The 21,069-nt window shown below is 38.5% G+C and overlaps 1 protein-coding gene across 5 annotated transcripts in view; it reads left to right on the top strand.

Annotated features, from left to right (window-relative positions):
* The window catches only part of ZRANB3 (zinc finger RANBP2-type containing 3), a 244,418-nt gene that overhangs the window by 199,976 nt on the left and 23,373 nt on the right, over positions 1–21,069 (top strand). For all 5 annotated transcript variants that reach the window (XM_037070527.1, XM_037070407.1, XM_037070316.1 and 2 more), the window contains 3 exons: positions 12,988–13,354; positions 16,326–16,523; positions 20,131–20,222. In XM_037070527.1, coding sequence (XP_036926422.1) covers positions 12,988–13,354; positions 16,326–16,523; positions 20,131–20,222 — 657 coding nt within the window. The remainder of the gene's footprint in view (positions 1–12,987; positions 13,355–16,325; positions 16,524–20,130; positions 20,223–21,069) is intronic.

Here is a 21,069-nt window from a genome sequence, read left to right as displayed (position 1 = left end):
TTTTCCTACATTTACCACGTTAGGCCATTTATAATTTAATTAAACTTTACCAAATCTGCCAATTGTCAATTAAAAAAACTTAACAAAAAAGTTTATAGCAGTTCTAATTCGATGGCTTTTAACAGCTTATAACTATTTCTGTAGTATCAGCATTCTAAGTAATGTTCATTTATATCTGCGCCAGTGCCCTGCTGCTGCAGCTAGAGGCTAGAGGTAGGGCAAAGAAGAGGGACCTTCCACTGCCAGAGGAACAGACTGTCCGTTAGTCAGCGCATGACTCAGCTCAGGACATCAGCCTTAGAGAAGGGGAGACTGAGAGGCTCAAAGAGGAGAAGACCAAGGAGCAGAGAGCGAGCCTGAAAAGCAAAGAGAGGATAAACTGGGGGCAGGAAGTCAGTCAGGGGACTCAAGTACCCTGCATCCCTAGCTCCCCATAGTCTTCTTAATCCTGCCAAGTCATGATATTCAAAATACTGTGAAGTGTATACATGATTTTTAGGAAACCAATACATTTGGTCAGTTTGGCAAATTGGTCTTCAGTGAATTGACCTAGGGCCTAATGTTAGTATGATAATGGGTCCTGGTAAAAGGGAGACCTGTGGTTAGGAAGAAGAGGAAGAGGAAAATGAAAAGATTTTTGTGGTTAAATTTTTCTGCCCTGGCTGGTGTTGCTCAATTGGTGGGAGAATCATCCTGTACACCAGAAGGTTGTGGGTTCAATTCCTGGTCAGGGCACACACCTAGATTGTGAGTTTGTTCCCTGGTTGGGGTGCTTATGGAAGACAACTGATCAATATTTCTCTCTCATATCAATGTTTCTCTCTCCCTCTCTCTACCTTCCTCTCTAAAAAAATCAATCTTTGGATGAGAATTGAAAAAAATTTCTATTGGTGTTGGTATTCCCTGCCTTCTTTCTCCCCTGGTGTTCACTGCTCCTCGGAATGGTATTACCTTTATCTCTCTCCTCTCTTAACCCAAATCCTATTTCTGTCACATAATTTAGCTATTAAGGATAAAAATACTATGTAGAACCAGGGCTGGTATTCTACCAGTATATATCAGGATAAGTGTACTGATTGTTAAAATATTAAATATTTTATGATGGTTGATAAAAACAACTTCTTCAATTCCCTCATTTCACTCCCTCACCTTACACTAGGGTCTTACAGACCTCTCCATGATCCAGCACAGCGTGGGGCCTCTAGGACTCTGCTTCAAGCCGATACTGATTAATGCCCCTACTATAGCTGTTGTTAAATATGTGAATAATTACCTGCATGAAATTAATCCACACAAATGTATGGGTCACAATTCTTTACCCATTCTAGATATATCTACATGGTTTAAGGAAATTATTTATTGACCCTGTTGGGTGGCTCAATTGTTTAGAGCATCATCCCAGTATGCCAAGGTTGCAGGTTCAATCTCTGCTCAGGGCACATGCAAGAAGCAACCGAAGAATGCATAAGTAGAACAACAAGTTGGTGTTTCTCTCCCTTCCTGTGTGTCTCTCAAATCAATAAATTTAAAAGAAGAAATTATTTATTAGCCCAAGTGAAACTCAAAGTGGCCCTGACTGGTGTGGCCCAGTGAATTGAGCAACAGCCTGCAAACCAAAGGGTCACCAGTTCAATTCCTGTCAGGGTACATGCCTGGGTTGCAGGCCAGGTCCCCTGTAATGGGGCACAGAAGAGGCAACTACGCATTGATGTTTCTCTCTCTCTTTCTCCCTCCCTTCTTCTCTCTCTAAAAATAATAAACATTTTTTAAAAGAAAAGCTCTAATTGAAGTCCAACTCAAATGAAGAGTAAACACCCCACTCCCATGAGCAGAGATACCTTTTCACAACCCAGTTGACTGTCTCTTAAGTCAGTCCTGCCTGGGAGTCTATCACCAGGGTCACTGCCTCAGATGTGATCTATTTTCTCAAGCTTCCTTATTTCTTCTACATATGGATGTACATGACTTCTAAGTGCTCTTGGTTTTGAAGTGTTTTAATTTTCCTAGAGTCGCTTCCACTGAATGATAAAGTAGGTCATCTCCAGATGGAAGGAGAGAAATAGGGATTATATGAGTCTATATTGCCATTTCCAAGTAATTAAAGGCTGTTTCTGAATAAAACAGACTGAGTGGAGTGTTCAAGAGCCTCCTTCTCTCTCTGATTTGCATTTTCTGCTGCCATTCTCTGAAGGATATTTCTGTCTTTGGCTGTGGCTTTGGGAAACTTGGGTCCTTCCCTTAACCTCCTTGGGGATTTCCCCGTTGTGTTTTGGCCTTAAATGGGTAATCAGCAGCGTCATTTTTTCAGCCATTGAGGTCCTAGATCACTAGATGGCTTCCCAGGTCCTTTTCAAGTATATAATTCATACTTTGAATATACACACACATATGTAATTGTTATCTATATAAACATTAAGATTATATGAAATGCAAATCAAAACCACAGTGAGATACTGTGGGGGCGACTTTCCTTGCAAGTCCCTCTGTGTGCCACGGATGAGAGTAAACATGACTGAGACATGATGTGATCTGCTTGGGGAGGAGAGGTGGCCATTTTCCCAGAGGAAAAAGGCTGTGAGCCCCTTCCTCCAAGGGCTTTTATTGGGTTGTAATACACATGAATACAGGGTGGCAAAGATCAAACAGTAGATAACATTTCAAGGAAATCTGAGGGCTTACTATGAGTCAGAGTCTGTCAGGAACAGAGTTTTAGGGTTTCTTGCTCAAACTCTTAACACATGAATGAAAGCACTCTTAGCAGAGCAGATTTCACAGGTTTATCAGGAAGTCTTTGTGATGCCAGATTTCCCTGGATACACTCTAGCAAGGCAAGGAGCTGCACCCCCCCCCTCAGGTTTTTAGGCTTAAGGGGATTAGAGCCAGGAAGCTCTTCTCCCAGAGGACACGGGGACTTGGGCTTTATAAATAATTTCTTCTTTTAAATTTATTTTAAATTTAAATTTAGTCAAAGCTTTGGGGTGAGAATCCATTGCTCCTCCTTTGTTGCAGCCCCCCGAGTCCTTCCATGATAGCCTCCCAAGTGATCATGTCTGGCCTAGGCTGCCCCTCCTCTGAGGGGTCTTACCCGTCAAAGACTTCTGACCAAGCTTTGGGGGCAGGGAGAAAACTGAGGCAGCATTTGCTACCCGAGACAAACTTTGTCTCCTGTGGCTCGCATTTCAGAGGTCACTGACTCCTCCTTAGCCACAGAGGGTAGAGTTACAATTCCTAGAACCAGGCAGAGTGGTCCACAACAAGATACCACTTCACACCCAGTAGGCTGATTAAAATTAAAAAGACAGATAATGAGTATTGGCAAAGATATACAGAAATTGAACGTTCATCCATTGCTGGTAGGAATGTAAAATGGTGCCACCATTTTGAAAAAGAGCCTGGCAGTTCCTTAAAACATTTATTTACAATGACATTAAAAGCATTCCACAAAAATAACTCATACTCGAATATTACAGCAGCATGATTCATAATAGCTAAAAAGTTAAAGCAGTTCAAATATCCATCAATAGATGAATTGATAAATAAAATGTCATATATCAATGTGATACAATATTATTTGGCCATAAAAAGGAATGAAGTGTTAATACATGCTACAATATAGATGAACCCCTGAAAACATTATGCTAAATGAAAGAAGCCAGACACAAAAGGTTGCATATTGTCTGGTTCCATTTATACAGATGGGCCAGACAGACACATCCATAGAGACATAACGCAGATTAGTAGTGGCCAAGGACTTGGAGGAAGGGAGAGAAGGGGAATGACTGCTTAATTGGTGTGCGGTTTCTTTTGAGCATCAAGAAGATGTTTTCTAATCAAATAGTGGCGATAGTTGTATAACTCTGAATACACTAAAAAGTCACTGCATGGAACTTTAAAAGAGTGAATTTTATAAATAGACTATCTCAATAAAGCTATTATTTATAAAAGACTATATGCCAGGTGCAAAGGTAAGGAAAACTGCTAACTTTCCTTTGGGGTTTCCTCTAATTCAGAGAGTATTGTAAGCAAGTCATTTTAATATGCTATGATAAATGTGAAAATAGAGATATGTAAGCCAGGCTCCAGGAACACAGGGCAGAATAAATAACTATCTAGGGCATGTGGGAAATTTTCCTTTAGAAATGGATTCTGAAGGATGAGTTCAAAGAGAGTGGACTCTAGTTCCGACAGAAAGCACACCGAAAGCACAGGGATGTAAACAGGGGTCAGTTACTCTGGGAACGGGAATTCCGTGTGAAAGTATAAGCACAAGGCACATGAGGAGCAAGTCAAGGAGAGAAAGCCCTAAACTTTGCATTCAGATGGAGAGGAGCCCACACTTGCCACGCCAAGAAGTTGTACTTTTTCCTGGAGACCGTGTGCTGTCATCAGAGGCTTTTAAGCAGATGATGTCTTGAGTGTCAGATTTCCATTTTCAAAAGATAATCCTAATGGCAGTGTAGGAAATAAATTGGGAAAAAAACAGAAATTCTTAGAGGTGGTGGTCTTTCAGGAACTAATTATTTTTCTGCTCTCCCTCCCATTCAGTTTCAGCCTGTGGTGAAGGGATTTTCTGTCTTTCTGCTCCCTCTCAGGGCTTTCTCCCTTGCCCCTAGAAGAGGAGTGGTTAATCTGATTTTTCAGAGCCTGAGAACTTGGTTGGGCAACAGTTCAAGGTTAATGGGTTGCTGTCCTCCACAGAGGCATGCCTCCCCTGCACTTGTGTTTCTACTGTAAGCAGAGCAGAAGCACCTGTCCTGTCAGGCCCCGTAGTCTTCTCTACTGCTGCGTTTGGGGTGAGTAGTGGGAAGTCTCATTGTGGCCTTCAGCTGGTTTCTTTAATACACCTTTTACTAAAATTTTACTGTGGTGCTACCAGGCACTGATAAAGCCAGCTCCTTTTCACTAGTAAGGTTGTTACTACATAGAAGTCTCCTTTGTTATGAATTCCCTAATGGGGTTTTGGGTACTAAACATCCTGAACTCCTAACAGTGGTAGTGGAAATTGAGTGGAAAAGAAAATTTCAGACATTTCAGATATAGACTCAACATAGGCTTGTGTGCAACCCAAACCAATAGCATTATGTTCAGTAAGAGTAGGGGGGGGTTGAAACATGTTTAAGGGAGATGGCCTAACCAGTAAGTAAGGATGGGACGTGATCCAGTTTAGTCTACAACTGGAGGAGCCATAGCACTGGACTCCACAATTAATTTGGTAAGCAGCAGAGAGCTGAGAGATTGTGATGGTAGGAGAGGAGCTGGCTTACAGAAAGAGCAAAGAGTCATTTGGGCCCTTGAGTTTGAGGAGTCTCTGAAGTGTTCAGCTGACGTCCAAGAGGCAATTAGAGGTCAGGCCTAGACCTAAAGGGAGAGACTGTGACACTTAGGCTCTGAAGAGCTTCCCCCTGAGTCCCATTCTAGCCGACTGCACATTGCATTATATAATATTTTTCTGTAAATCTAACTGCCCTTGTTGGAAATGAGCTGTTCCCAAAGACATTTGCCTGTACTGCTCTTGATGTCATCTTTAAAAATAAGTAATAACATTTGCATTTTTACCATTTTGTTTTAACCAGAGAGTTTTATTTTGTTTTGCTTTCTCTATGCCTATAGAGAAACACTTGTTGTCCCTAAGAGTGAATCACTGTCAAAATTTTATTTACATGGGAACGAACATTTTGTAATATCTGAAAAATTTCATCCTTTTTTTTAGGAGATATAAGTTTTTTTTTAATTTGACTATTAAAACCCTACTTTTGTGACTCTATATCCTCTGACTTATTTACAAATGATAGTGAAGGCTTCTTAGTTCCAGTCCAGACCAGCAAAATGTCCCAATCCCTCATTTGTAGTACAGTGATTTTTGTTCATTCTTTTAGGAACAGTAGACAAAGGACATGAGGCAGTAATAGATTTTACCAGAGATGCCATTTGATCAACATTATTAAACCCAACATCAGTGTTTCTCTCAGGAGTGTGTGCTGAAGCTGGAGTAGCTCCAGGTTTTGAAGTGTTTTATTGTTTTTTTAATGAGTTTACCAGATTTTCTTTTCTTCTCCTTCACTTCTAAGAACTGACTTTTAATCCTGTCATCATGGCTAGGGGATTTGTCTCTGAAGGGTTGTGGGTTTACCATGCTTCAAAACAGAGCAAATGTATTAGGTCCCCGAACCTTTCAGATAAAAACACGCATTTTGCCACCTTAAGCATTTTTCAGTTTTTATTCCCAGCACTTCTCACCAAAAGCAATATTTTTTCATTTGTTTTTAAAAAACAATGTTAAATAAAAGACAGGAACACAATGACTGAGTGTCAGCAATTTAACTGAAGAGAGGAGTATGTTCTTCCATTTTCCATATTGCCTGTGACATAGGCGTGTTGACTTAACTGTATTTTCCCCAAAGCTTTTTGATAAAAATTACCGAAGCTCAGATCGCTCCTCCTGTTTAGAAACACCTACCTGTAAGTTTCGTATGTATCACATTAAAAGGGTCACTTAATATGGTTATTACTCTACAGGAATAGTCATGATAAGTTACGACATTTGTCAATATTTTTTTACTGTAATGTCTCTTCTAAAAGCATGTCGCAAATGGAATCTCTAGGAGGAACTGGTGGCAATATGTCCCTGTCTCAAGTCATCAAGGACAGTGTGTTATGTTTTAGGGTGACCTATGTGACATAACACCTTTGAGTCCTGCCAGCACAGTAATGTCTTCTAGAATTCCCTAGCCATTACGATCCACACACTTTCTTCTACTCAACCTCATTCAGTTTCCCTTTTTGACTATATGTCATTTGCTGTCTCACAAGAAGCTGTTCAAAGCCCAGTTATAATGACAAACAAATGGACTAAACAAGCATGCTTCAATCCTGCATAGAAGTATTGTGTTCTGGTATTATTCAGTTTTTGAAAATTATTATTTGAGATCGGCTAAAGGGATCCTCATTAAGTATTTAAGAGAATTCATGCATTTGTTTCCTCATGAAACAAATTAGTTCACTACCCACGGGTACATTCACATATGAGCCCTCAGTCTCTCTTTACCTCTAGAAGATTAAGGAAAGAAATGGAGTTACTTGAACCATATGTACATATTCAGATATTTTATTTTAATCAAGTGGTTTTTAACCTTTGTTGGTCCTGAATCCCTTTGAGACTATGGAGAGAGTAAAGAACTGCTCTCCAAAAATGCACATACAATGCAGACAACATTTTGTAGACAATCCCAGGGGTTCCTCGGGCTCACTGAAGGCCGTCCAAGGTCTTGTGAGAGGCCCATAAATCTCAAGTTAAGAACTTGTATTCAGTTAACCTGTGACTCTTCTCTGTTCCCACTCAACATGTATAATTATTGTTAGGATGTGTTGAGGAGATTTTCTCACCCATTTTTCTATGTCATAGCTGCTAAGTGTCAAAGAAAACTCATCGGTTACCTTTCTGCAATCAGAAAGCATAACTGATTATATGGATCAGGTTTCTAATTGATTATCTCAGAAGTTTTTATTCCTGTTACTCCTCACAGCTTCCGGCAGTGTGGTGGCCAGCGCCCTGACTTGTAACATTCACTCCCTTAAACAACATTCATCATTGTCCAAATTAGCCATCATAGCATTAGCTGAAGTCATTGCTACTGATTAATCTCCCCCTCTCTTTCTTCTAAAATTGTATTCTAAGTATATCCTTTGTTTCCTGAAATAATGTAAAATGATTCCCTTTCCACCTACCCACTTCTTTTCTGGATTCTGCATGCTAAAGTCTCTATTTATTATTACCCAACTGCTGCACTTTCAAAATAGTACCTATACTGATTACTTCAGGGCACCGAAACCAAACCTGTGTAGTGGCGGAGGTGTGCATCAACTTCTGACTGCTGACAGTCACCACTAACCTTTACTTTCAACCCGCCTCTGGCACAGAATGAGAATTTCTAAAATGCTAACTTTCAAAATTAGTCATTGATTAAGGAAAAGAAGTTCTTTTAAAAATAGATTAAAGAGATCAGTTGTAAAATCTGATATTTTTAAGGCCCTGAGAATTTTTTAAAAATATTTCTTTTTTGTTTTATGTCATTGGGGGGAGGGTTGCTTTTTAGAAATAAATCTGAAACAATTTTATCTTGTTTTATATTTTGGTGGGGAGATGGAGAAATTAAAATGTTTTTAAAGAAACAGATTATTTAAAATGTAGAATGGAACAAAAGATTCTGTTTTTATTTAAACACTATTCAGTGTGACAGTGGCCTGTTGTATATATTTTTTTACTTTATATTTTTCATATTTATTTATTTAGCTGTTTTATTTGCTCCCCTTTACAAAATGTCTTTAAAATTATATCTAGGGAGAGAACTCATTGAGGGAGTGGCTTAAGGCAATAGTAAATTGAAAACAAGCATATTAAGTGAAAGACTCCTTAATTAGTGGTGAAATCCTTAGCCCTTCTTCCGATCAGCTCCCAGGTCACTGGCAGCCAGCATTGTATCCTCCAGGCAGGAGATTGAAGGACTCCTTTCTGGAGAAAGTCACTAGACTAAGAAAAAACTATGGAGCCTGGCTGGTGTAGCTCAGTGGATTGAGCATGGGCCTGCGAACCACACGATCGCGGTTCAATTCCCAGTTAGGGCACATACCTGGGTTGTGGGCCAGTTCCCAGCAGAGGACTCACGAGAGGCAACCATACAGATGTTTCTCTCCTTCTCTCCTTCCTTTCCTCTCTAAAGATAAATAAATAAAATCTTTAAAAAAAAACAAACGATGACCCTTCAGGGAAGTTTCCCACATGGAACTTCCACTAGTATTGTAGCATGGGAAAAAGCCTGTCACACAAAAAGCAGAAACCAGAACAAGCAGGTAGGCCAAGAAAGATACAAAAGAAACAGAGACAAGGTACAAGGTAATGAGCTGAAGAAAACTTGAAAAAACACCATGACTACCATTCACATTCACAGAGAAGTAAAAGAAAATATTGCACCCATGAAATGAGAACAAGGAAAAATTCTTAGAAAGCGAACCTATAAATCAGAAAACAATAACTCAACAAGGATGGAAAGGGAGATACGGAGGAACCCACACAGAAACTAGAACAAATAAAGAAGGGAAAATGTGAGAACAAGTGAAGAAAATCAAATGATCAGTTCACAAGCTTTTTGCCTAACAAGAATTACAAAAAGAGAAGACAGAAAATAGAGAAAGAAGAAAATAATAGAAAGTTTCCCAGAACTGAAGGACATGAGTTTTTCTGATTGAAAGTGCCTACTGACCACCTACTATAATGAATGGAAAACCAAAATACACACACACTAAAGCCGCAACTGTCCAGATTTTTCTACCTTTTTTACTGTTCCTTTTCTGTTTTCTTCTCAGTATCTCTTCCTCATTCCAACCTTAATGTTGTTCCTCTGCTTTCTGCCCTTGACTTTCACCTTTTCTTACTCCCTCCTATGGGGAGTTATAAGACTGACATGCAGTCCCATAACGTTAACCACGTCTATATGTCAGTCCCCCCAGACGGGTAAATCCAGTTGGCTCTTTCTCTTGAACTCCATACCCGTTTCCTGAAATTTCCCCTTCCCTGCCCTGTCACATTCCAGTACCCACCAGTCCTCAAATAGGCCAAAAAGTGAATTTATTTCCTTATCTCTTCTCTTTGTGCCTGCTAATGAGCCCATTTCTCTTTCTGTGTTCCCTACTCAGTCATTGAAAGTATCATCCTGCAGTGTTACAGATTGTGAATGTAGGTGTCAAGGGATCGCTCTGGGCCTTCCAGCCTCCTCACCCCACATTTAGTCAGCATGTCCTCTCAGCGGTTCTTGGTGGGAAGCCCCCTGTGTCCTGAGTTCCCAGGCAGCCCTTCCGTTCCTTCATTCTTATACAGAAAAGTCATTGAACATTTGAGGAGAAAATCTGTAGCATAAAAAAAGGTGAACAAATATAAACCAATACAAAAATTTATCCTAAGGATAACTTCAAAACCTTAAATTAGTAGCCTCAGATTTGAGATGATACTGTGAATATAAATAAATCAGAGTATTATGATAAAGGAATAGAGAACAAGAAGGAAGTTTTAGAAACTAAATATATGACTGACAAAATACAGTAATTCTATAGAAAGGTTGAAGGATAAAATAGAGGACAATTCCAAGAGTTTAGAGGGTAAAAATGCCAAAAAAGGAAAATATGAGAATAAAAGACATAAATGTCTGAGTCCTACATTTTGCTAACAGGAATTCCAGGAAAAGAGAATAGAAAGAGGAAGAAACCATTAATGAACAGTAGAAATGTCCAAGAGCTAGAGATAATACTATTCAAAATGAAGGTATCCTGGGTGTTGAGCAGAAGGGATATAGATATAGATGATACAGATATGAGTATATAGTATAGATACTGCAAAATTTTGGAACACCAGGGATAAAAAGAAGGCCCTGAAAGCCTCTAAAATACAGAAAAAGCTTCAGTCTATGAAGGAACATCCTTATCCTCATTGAATGTTGAAAGAAGTAGAGCAGTGTCCTTAAATATTTAAGAAGTGTATGCCCAGTGAAGCTACTGCAAAGGATAAAGGCAAAATCAGCTCAATCCCAGACATGCAAAGACTCAGAAAGTTGGCCTCCATGTTAAAGTCATCATTGTTTAGCTAGAAATAGCTGGTAGAACCTGCTCATGTTTGCTGACTATTTGCTGATATTTTCAGATTCCTGCAAGCCCTCTTTGCAGTCCTATTTTATAGAATAGAACATTCTCTTTACACTTTTATGTTTCTTTTTTTACTTTTTTTAAACCCTAAAGTCTATTAAGTCTGCTAATTTCTCTACTTTTGTTAGAATTTCATTTGTCCATTGTTTTAAAAATCCTGTCTCATCGTTATTTCATTCTTTATATTTTATCTAAATTCTGTAACTTCCAGAACTAATTAGATAACTTTTTATAGTATATGAGAATATATTAATAACAGCCATATAAAAGTAGTATATTATTGGGAGAAGGGCCTTTTTCTACAATATTATGGTTTAATTTTACGAACATGGAACAGCCTAAATCTTCCTTCCTCCTTCCCTCTCCCTTTCTTCCATTTCTTTGGGGAGAGGAATCATTTTAACCATTTTAAGTATAGAATTCAGTGGTAGTGCCATTTAATATTACACTAACAATATTGTACAACCATCACTATTTTCAATTTTTTTCATTATCCCAAACAGAAATTTTTTAACCAGTTAGCAATAACTCACCCTTGCCCTTCCCCACAGTCCCCCGGAACCACTAATCCCTGTCTCTATGAATTTGCTAAATCTTTACATTTTATTTAGCACTGTTAAGAATTACAGATTAGATTTTTAAAATATCTCTTGACAATATATTATATTTTTGCTGTCATTATCTATAGTGTCTGTCCTTGTTTTTTGCTACATAACGGATTACCCCAAAACTTAGTTTCTTCAAGCAACAATAGTCATGTGTGATTTCTGATGATTTTTGTGGGTGAAGACTTCAACCATTGTATAGTGGAGATATCTCTGCTGCACAGTGCCTGGGGCCTTTGCTGGAAGACCCCAAGGCTGGGATCTGGAAGCTTCGGAAGTCTCATTCACTCTCATGTCTGGGAATTGATGCTGGCTGTAACCCAGGGGCCCACCTGGGATTGTCAACTTAAACATCCACTTGTGGTTTCTCCATGTGGCCTGGGCTTCTCCACAATATGGAGTCTAGGCTTCAAAGGCAAGCATCCCAGGACATAAAAAGAAAGAGAGATAATATGCCAGCAGCCAAATGGAGGCCGTATTACCTTCAACAGCCTAGCCTTCAAAGTCACATAGTGTTACTTTCGCTGCACTCTTTTGATTGAGACAGCTGCAAAGGTCCACCCAGTTCCAAGTGAGAGGAGTACGGACCCCACCTCTAAATGTAGGTGTGTTAGTGTTACATTGGCAGAAGAGCCTGTGAAATGGGATAAAAACTGGTGTGACCATCTTTGGAACTGCAAACTGCTACAGTGTGTGTTTACCACGGTACCCACTTCTGGCCCTAGCAGGACTTCTCCAAAATCAATTCCTTTAATTTATTTTAACTGCTAGATAATCAATTGTGAACATAGTTATCCTACTTTCTCTAATTAGGAGGTTGAGATTTGCACATAGAAAAGATTAAAAACATGAGATAATGAAGTAGCTCTTAGAAAAGAAAAATATCTTTTGAAAACAAAATTATTATTAAATGTGTCTGTTAAAGTAACTGTTTCAACGTAATGCTATTTTTAAAATTCTCCCTGGTCAAGAAGAACATTTTAATATGAAAAACATATTGTTTCTGAACATTGTGTTTATAGTTTGGGTATGAAAACATTTTTCTAGGTCCTTTTTTTAAGAAAATTTTATTTACTTTTAGAGTTAGGGGAAGGGAGAGAGAAAGCGAGGGAGAGAAACATCAGTCAGTTGCCTCTCACACACATGCCCCCAACAGGGGACAGGGCCTGCTACCCAGACATGTGTCCTGACCAGGGATTGAACCTGTGACCCTTGGCTTTGTGGCATGACACTCAACCAACTGAGCCACACCACCATGCACAGTATCCTCTCCTTGATACACATCTGGAACAGGTGATTTATGAAGTATATTTTAATTACATAACTTCTATAGCCAATTTCCCTAACTTCTCTAAAGCTTTAGTGCCCTCATCACTAAAGCTTTAGAATATGGGAAGAATAATAGTACCTGCCTCACAGAGCAGGCATGAGGATTAAGTGAGTTAATATACATAAAGTGCTTGGCACATTGTAAGTGCTAAAAAAATGCTAGACGCAGGAAGTATGTGGATGTGTTAATGGTATTCTGCATACATATATATATATATATGAGTCATAGCAAATGGAATTCATTTCCAACAAGGTATTCAAAAGATAAAAGATATGGTTAATGAAAGGAGTGTAATAAGCTGTTTCATTTAGGAGAAACATATTAGATTGCTTGTTAATTTGATAACTTGTTTGTTTTTCCTAGTTTGAAAAAGAAAAACAGCATGATATTCGATCATTCTTTTTGCCAAAACCTAAAAATAGTCTGTCGGTGACCTCCTGTGATGAATCAAGGATATTCCACGAAAAAAGTATTGTAGTGCCAACAGCCCCTGAAAAAATATTTGCAAGAGATATCATTGATGATGAAAACAATTTTGAACCTGAAGCTAAAAGACTGAAGTCAGTCAGCACTGGAGACCACTGCAGTGCCTCGCAGGAGAAGTCGCGTGGGCCCAGGCAAACCACCCCACCCCTTCCTGGAGAGGACTGGCAGTGTGGATTCTGCACCTATAGCAATAACTCATTGTTACCTTGCTGTGAAATGTGTGGGCATCCTCAAGGCAGTGCTGGTGAGTACACAGAGGGGCTGGCAGTGGCGTCTGCAGATAACCTGTAGTTTTAGAGATGACTGCTGTTACCAGAGGTTAGTGTGACTCTCAGCACTGACTAGCTCTGAAGCTAGAGTGACAACTTCACAGACTGAAGTGAATTCAACCCCTTGTGGAGTGTGAAAAGCTCCTGCTTCTGTCAAGAATGCGTATCCCCAGCATCTGTAACATGGCATTCATCTGGCACAAATGGACATTTCTGATTATACCAGCAAGTTGTGAGTTCAGGGGGCAGGAATAGAAGCCATGTTGCTATAGCAGCAACAATGCTTATAGTCATAGACCTGCCATTTCCTTTACTCTGTAGATAACACTTCTTTTTTTTTATTTTTTAATTTTTATTGTTGACACTATTACAGATGTCCCCATTTCCTCCCCTTTGCCCCCCTTCTTCCAGGCCCTGCCCCCTTCCCTCTGGCTGTCACCACACTGTTGTCTATGCCTGTGTTATGTATATACATACACAGGCATAGGGGTTTCGAGTTAACCCCTTCACCTTCTTTTACCCAGTCCCCCTGCACCCCCTCCCCTCTGATACTTGTTATTAAAGAAATTATAGATTACTTTTGTTAAAATAGCAAAATAATCCACTGCAGCTTCTCTGCCTAGTAAAATACACGTCGTGCCATGTTTCTTGCATGACAGTCATAAAAATAAATCATAAAAATTCCTCTGTAGATCTTCCTTTAACAATCAACTTGATATCTGTTTATGAGCGTATTCTTTTAAAAACATGCTGTTTTAAAAGTAGAAATCGTAAGCATACCTCAGTATGTTTCTGTAGTATAAGATGTCATTTTCTGATGTTTTATTTTTGAAATAAAATAAAGGTATTAGTAATACCTGTGGTTGTCTTAGGAAAAAGGTAATTAGTATTTTGTTTCTTTCCAATTCTCCAATGTTAGAGATCATTTTTATGGTAACTTGAAGTGCTAAGTTGACATTTTTGGAGATGGAGGAAGTAATTTTATCAATTGTAATAATTGTTTACATTTACTTTTCCAGTATATATGAATTCTTCAGAGTATTAATATTAACAAAGACTCAGAGATCTTAACTAAGATGTACACTCTGAAACTTCAGTTCCTTCTTGCCTTTCTTGCTTTCCTCTGTCTTAGTTTTGGTTTGAAATAAAATGTAATCAGTAGCTGAGTCTTTCTTCTTTCAATTCTGGGTGTTTCCTACCAAAACTGACGAGTCTGCCCTTTGGGTGGTTATATTTGTAGTGTGGGTACCTGTTGTCTGTGAACCTAACTGGAACCGCAAGCTTATTCCATATAATCTCTCTCACAATTCGTATTATCTCATTCAATTTCCAACTGCTACGGGCAATAAAAATAAAATATTTCATGACAACAAAAAAATGTCAGTTCACATTAATTATATAAGTTGAGCAGTTTAACAACAAAAATTATAGTTTAATAGGGTTTTACATATATAGTTCTGATTTTTCTTTGTAATTATACCAAGTGTAACAATGAAAGTTTCTAGACCCATGATTTAATAGGCAAACTCTCAAGCAATGTAAACAAAAACAAAATACCTTTTGTGAACATGGAACTGTAATTAAAGAGAAATATATATTCTAAGTAACAGACATTACTGTATATAAAAGTTATTAGATTAATATTACTGTAGTTTGGCGTAGTGACTTCCAATCTTGATTTGGATATGCCCCAAAAGTATTGAATTGCAGAATTGATTCTAATCCACCTAAATTTTTAAGTTCTTGTCTGCTATATAATACTTTGAGGAAATGGTAGAATCCAAAAAATTAAAGGAGCAATATTAGGCTATTACAGTCCTATAAAGTTTGCTAATGCAGGCTCTAGTACATTATATAAAATTTTGTATAATATATTAGTGAACACTAATACTTGTCAATATATAACATTTATGCTTTGTTCTTAAAATCTGTAGTTTATACTTGATATCTCACCATTAGTACACTCAAATTTATATCTTTCACTTGAATAGAGACGGCATATGTCCAGTGATCAATGTAACATCTCCGCCTGGATGTCCAGTGGGTACCTCAAGGTTAACATGTCCAAAGTTTAATTCTTGATTCACCATCAACATCCAAATCTTCTCTTCCCCTGTCTTCCCTACATCATGCTGAAAACCTAGTCAGCATTCTTGGTTCCTTTTTCTCCCACACTTAATCCATCAAGTTCTACTGGTATAACCTCTACCACACACACACACACACACACACACACACACACACACACACATCACACACAACACATCACACACAACACATCACACATACATACATATATATATATTTAGTTATTTTTATTTTAGCCAATTTATCTCTATTGCCACCATGCCACTAGCAGCCTCCATTTTCTCCCTCCCAGACCTTAGTAGCCTCTCTGCTGTTCTCCCTGTGGCTCTTCTCTATACAGCAGCCAAAGTGATCCTTTAAAAACATGTCAATGTATTACTTTACCTAAAACCCTCTAATGGTTTCTAGCTACATTTAGAATCTTATCCAAGAATATATAGGCCCAGGGGCCAGGCTTCCTAGATTCTTGGACAGCTCTCGGGTCAAATGCGACCCTTTCAAGAGCTTGGCCCTGCTAACTTTTGCCCCATGCCCCCATCCCCTTACTTATAAAACCCTGTTTTAGTTTCTTTATCTAAAAAGGCCCTAGTTCAGTTGTTTATGTTTACTGTCTGTCTCCACCACTTAGAATGGAATCTCCAGGAAGCAGGAGCTTACCTTCTTCCTCTCCAGCACCTAGAATAGTACTTGGTTTAGTGACTTCCAATAAATTGTTTCCGGAGAATGAACAAACATTGTCAACTTTGTTTCTTACTATAAGAACTACTATGACTTTCCTTTTTAAACTGGCTTAGAGTAAATAATGAATTTAAATTTATGTTTAAATTATTTGTTTGATTTTTATAATTCTGTTAATAGATAGCGTCAACTATACCCAGGATAAAAACAGAAATGAGAAAGATGACTCTCAGAAAGGCACGTCCGGAAAAGTTTGGACTGATTTTGAATGTGAGAAACAAATTCTTGCAGCATCAGAAACTGAACCGTTGGCTGAGAGCAAGGAAAAAATATCAGAAATTGAGAGGGAAGATGGACACATGCCCCAGCCAGGCAATGGTAAGACTTGTTCCCATTTCCAGTGTCCAGATAGTAACCATGTGCTTAGACACATAACACAATTAGTAGATTTGTGATTACTACCTGGTGCCGGGTTCCTTGTATTCTCATTTATAGTAAAAATATAAACCACATACTTAAACACCAGGTCGCTGGGAGAGCAGAGCTGTTGGCATTCAGACATCACACAGAAAGCTGAACCAATGCACGGCCGCACGTGCCACCCAGGCCTGTGCCCAGACTCATCCATGCCTGGACCATTCACACAGTGAGGGGGTGGTTTTGTTATATGGGAGGCTCTTGGGCCAAATAGTAAGGTTGACAGATTATTAACAGCTACTTAGCAGATAATTAATTCTTTACATATGAATTTGTTTTAAATGTGTACAACTAATTGGCATACTTTAAATATAGGGTTGGTATATTTATTAAAGAAAATGCTTTTAAGGAACATAATTCAAGGCTATATGAATTAAGTGATCACTTTATTACATACATAAATGTTGGATGACTATGTTGCACACCTGAGACTAATATAATATTGTATATAACTATATTTTAATCTTAAAAAAAGATTAAAATATATGAATCACTACTGCACTTGGAACCAACCATGTAGTGTTTCAGATTTATTTATTTTTTGTTGACTCCACTTATTATTTATAGCTGTGATGGTTGGCAAATACCAGCCTATATGTCATACATCACTATCTTTGAGGGCCAGCTGGCAAGAGATTGAGTACTTTAGGGTTATTTCTTTGTTATTCAGTTAGTGACCATAGTAACTCACTGACCGATGTTCTCATTACAACAACCCAAAAACTGTTGGGATGGACCGTTGAAGTTTTTCTTCCAAATTGGTCACTTTAAAACATGGGTAGGATGTGGAGGCAGATATGTAACTTTAAAATAAAATGTTTGTTTAAGAATTTCCTAACTAAGGACATCCTCCTTTTTCCTCCTTCACCCTTCCGGTCCTCTAATTTCTCCAGGTCTTCCCAATGTCTTGGAATGGATCCTGTTTAAGTTTGTTAATTTTCACAGCCTTTATGTAGACAGTTTAGGCTCAGGTAGGGTATACCTTTTGTGTCTCTGGTTTCCTTGTTCCTGCTGCAACAATCCCTCAAGTTCTAATGAAGCTCTTTTAGGACAGCATACCCTCGGGGCACTAAACGTGACACTTACGGACCCTGAGTCTCTTCATCTATGGCAGGGAAGTACTGGCTCGTTGGTTGTCAGTTGGTCCCTTCATCAGGACACGTACTAGCTTTACTTACACGTACTTCTCAAAGATGACTAGACTTTCAGAAATTCTATTCTGCCAGTGAAATTTGCATAGGCCTCATCCATTCCAACAATACCAGCGTTTCCCTGTATACCTGTATCTCTTCTTCCTTTTTAGACCCCTCAGATCACAGGGCTGAGAATTCCATACAAGCCGTATGCTTCCCATCTCCCCACCAACATGGATTTCCTTGGGAAACAAACAGAATGAAGACAGAGGAGGCATGCTATGCTACAGTGCTTTCCCATGAACACATGCTGTTAGAATTCAAGTGGTACACACTACACCGGAATTGCAGTTTGAGAATTCAGGAGTTCCCGAAGGGTGGCCATATCTTCAAAAGACGTCCTCTCTAGTCTTGGACCATTAAATTATACTTTATGGGAATAATGAAAATCAACAGATTGTTCCTATAATGCTTTTTATCAAAGAATAACATCTTATTTTTACAAGTCAGTGCTTCAGCCATAGTTCTTTAAAGACATATTGATTATGAGAGGCACTTATTTTATATACATTAAGAAAGAAAAAGCAAAAAAAGAAAGAAAGAAAAAGCACTACCAATTAAAATATGGCAATCTTTTTTCAAAGATCTTTGATACATTTTCTTTTCTTTTGAAAGATTTTATTTATTTTTAGAAAGAGGGGAGGAGAGGGAAAGAAACTTCAATCTGTCAATTGGTTGGCTCTCACATGCTCCCAGTTGGGGACCTGGCCTGCAACCCAGGCATGTGCCCTGTCTGGGAATCAAACTGGTGACCCTTTGGTTCTCATTCTGGCACTCAATCCACTGGACCACACCCGCCAGGGCAAAATACAACAATATGTTAATGGTAGCCCACACCAAGACCATACCCCCATCTCTTCCTTTCATATTTCTTTCATTTGTCCTGAGAGATTTAACAGTTTCTCCTGCCTTCAGTGTCTTTGCTGAGCATATAATATGCAACCCTTTTGTATATCTCAGTATCCAAATGTAAGACAGCTTCCTCTGTTTGCAAGGATCTCCTTTTCTTAGGTCCCGTGAGGCATTTGGTTATTCATCTACAAGAAAAAAAAATGGTTATTCCTTCAACAATACAGGTCTGTTTCCTTTAATATCCTGCCCTGTACCTAATGCTTCTTTTGGTTTACATGATAACTTTTCATTTTAATACCAAATCATAGACATTTTGAACATATTTTAAAGGTAGTTACAATCAACACATACAGTAACGTCAGTGCACGTATCTCAAATGCCATGGATAATCCAGTCTGACTAAGCTCTTGTGTGGTCAGGCAGTGCCAGCTACTTCACAGCTGCCACCTGGCCAACAGTGACTGTAAAAAGCAGCTGTTGTTGACTGTAAGACATGCCAATTTCAGAGATGTAAAAATATGGGGAAAATAATGTATTTTTTAATTTGTGCAATATGGGAATAATTCACACACCAAGTTTATAAAGTAACCAAAGCCTTGATTAGAAAAATAAAAGTATGATGATATTGCCAAGTAGTTTGGCAGATAAATCATATGCTTCTGGATTTGGGGAAATACTTTAAAAGGTCACTGAAGATCTGTGGCCGAGGTAAAGGACACAAGCTCTGGAGCCAGATTCCTGGGCTTAAGTCCTCTTCCTAATCTTGTGGCCTTGGGCAAGTTAATGTGCCTCAATTCCTCCTCTGTATAATTCACTCCTGATTTCTGGGAGGTGTTAATATATGTGCGTAGACCAGTACCTGGAACATTGTAAGTACTTGGTAAGCATCAACTATAATTACTATTTAGATCAGCATTGATAACCCTATCTTCCCTACAAAAAATACTGGTCAGTGGAACTAAGAAAGGAATAAATAAAAAGAGATTGTGAGGAAAGATTCTTGTCTACTTGCATCCTTTTTGAATGTGAGGCATGAAGCCGTAGGAAGTCAGGCACTTACGTGGCCCTTGACACAGCTGGGTTGCTGCTGAAAATCACAACGGCGCTCATTCAGTCTCCACTTAAATTGGCTCTAGCAAGTCCAGTTTCTAGACTCCTTAATTCTTGGGAGCAGGAAATTCTCCCTTATACCTGCCCTGTGACTTCTGAACGAATTCTAAATTTGTTTCTTCCTTTTTGGGCCACTAGCAAAAGTGCAAAGCGCTGGTGCCCATTTCGGCCCATGTGCTCTGACTTGGCCTACCATGAGTTTTATTTCAAGCCCAGATGCATGTTCTTTGTCACATATCTCCATATATTTGATAAAACTATATTTCACTATTCTAACCCACAGAAGATTAAAAGAAACTATTTTGGATAGAGAGTAGACAAGCCTTCAGCTACTCTTTTATCTTCTTTATTAGAACAGTTGGAGAGTTCTGATACTCTACCAGTGTATGATACCTTAATGTTTTGTGCAAGTAAGAATACTGACCGGATTCACCTGTACACCAAGGTAAGCATCACAGATTCTGTTGCTTGAATCATACAAAAAGCTTCTTTTTTTTCATGTTTCAACTAAATATTTAATTTTATGAACAAAGAGATTGGCATCTACTTCCTTTTCTTCTTAAAGCTAATCATCAAATTCTGATGTTAAGGAGAGGCAAACAGCACATTAGTTAACAGCACAGACTTCAGAGCCAGAGTCCCTTGGCTCAAATCTGTGCCTCGGTTTCCTCAACTGTAAAATGTGGAGAGGAACTGTTGCAAGGAAAAAATGAGCTTATTCCTGCAGAGCACTCGGCACAGTGCCTGGCCACAGTGAGCTCGCATTAAATATCAGCTCGCACTGGCAGCATCTTTACAGAAGCCTCAGCCTGCCCTTCATGTTCTATGAAGATTTAATAGTGAGGTTACTCAGATTCCTGCCACAGCCTAGGTTAGTGAAACTCAAACGTTTTTGTCTCAGATATCTTTGCACTCCTAAGATTTGTTGAGGACCCCTAAGAGCTGTTATTTATGTGGGTTATATTTATTGATATTTACTATCAAAAATTAAAACGGAAACACTTTCATTTCCATTTCCAAAACATACTCACTTATTATCTTATTTAAGAGTAGCTATAATATAAATATACATATTTATATCAATAGCATATCTTCCTGAAAAATATTTATATTTTCTAAAACAAACAGTATTTAATGAATATTTACATTTTTACTGATTTTTTGCTAAAGGCTCAATAGAAGACAGGGGGATTCTCCTATCTGCCTGTGCACAGAAAACCCCACAATGCAGTTGTGACAGAATGAGAATGAAAGTAATGTTTTACTATTATTACAGGAATACTTTTGACTTT

Source organism: Sturnira hondurensis, unplaced genomic scaffold (assembly GCF_014824575.4).
Source record: "Sturnira hondurensis isolate 20B ecotype Veracruz unplaced genomic scaffold, ASM1482457v3 Scaffold0000256, whole genome shotgun sequence".
Lineage (NCBI taxonomy): Eukaryota > Metazoa > Chordata > Mammalia > Chiroptera > Phyllostomidae > Sturnira > Sturnira hondurensis.
Note: the sequence above shows the minus strand (reverse complement) of the source record. Positions and strands in the feature narration are given on the sequence as shown.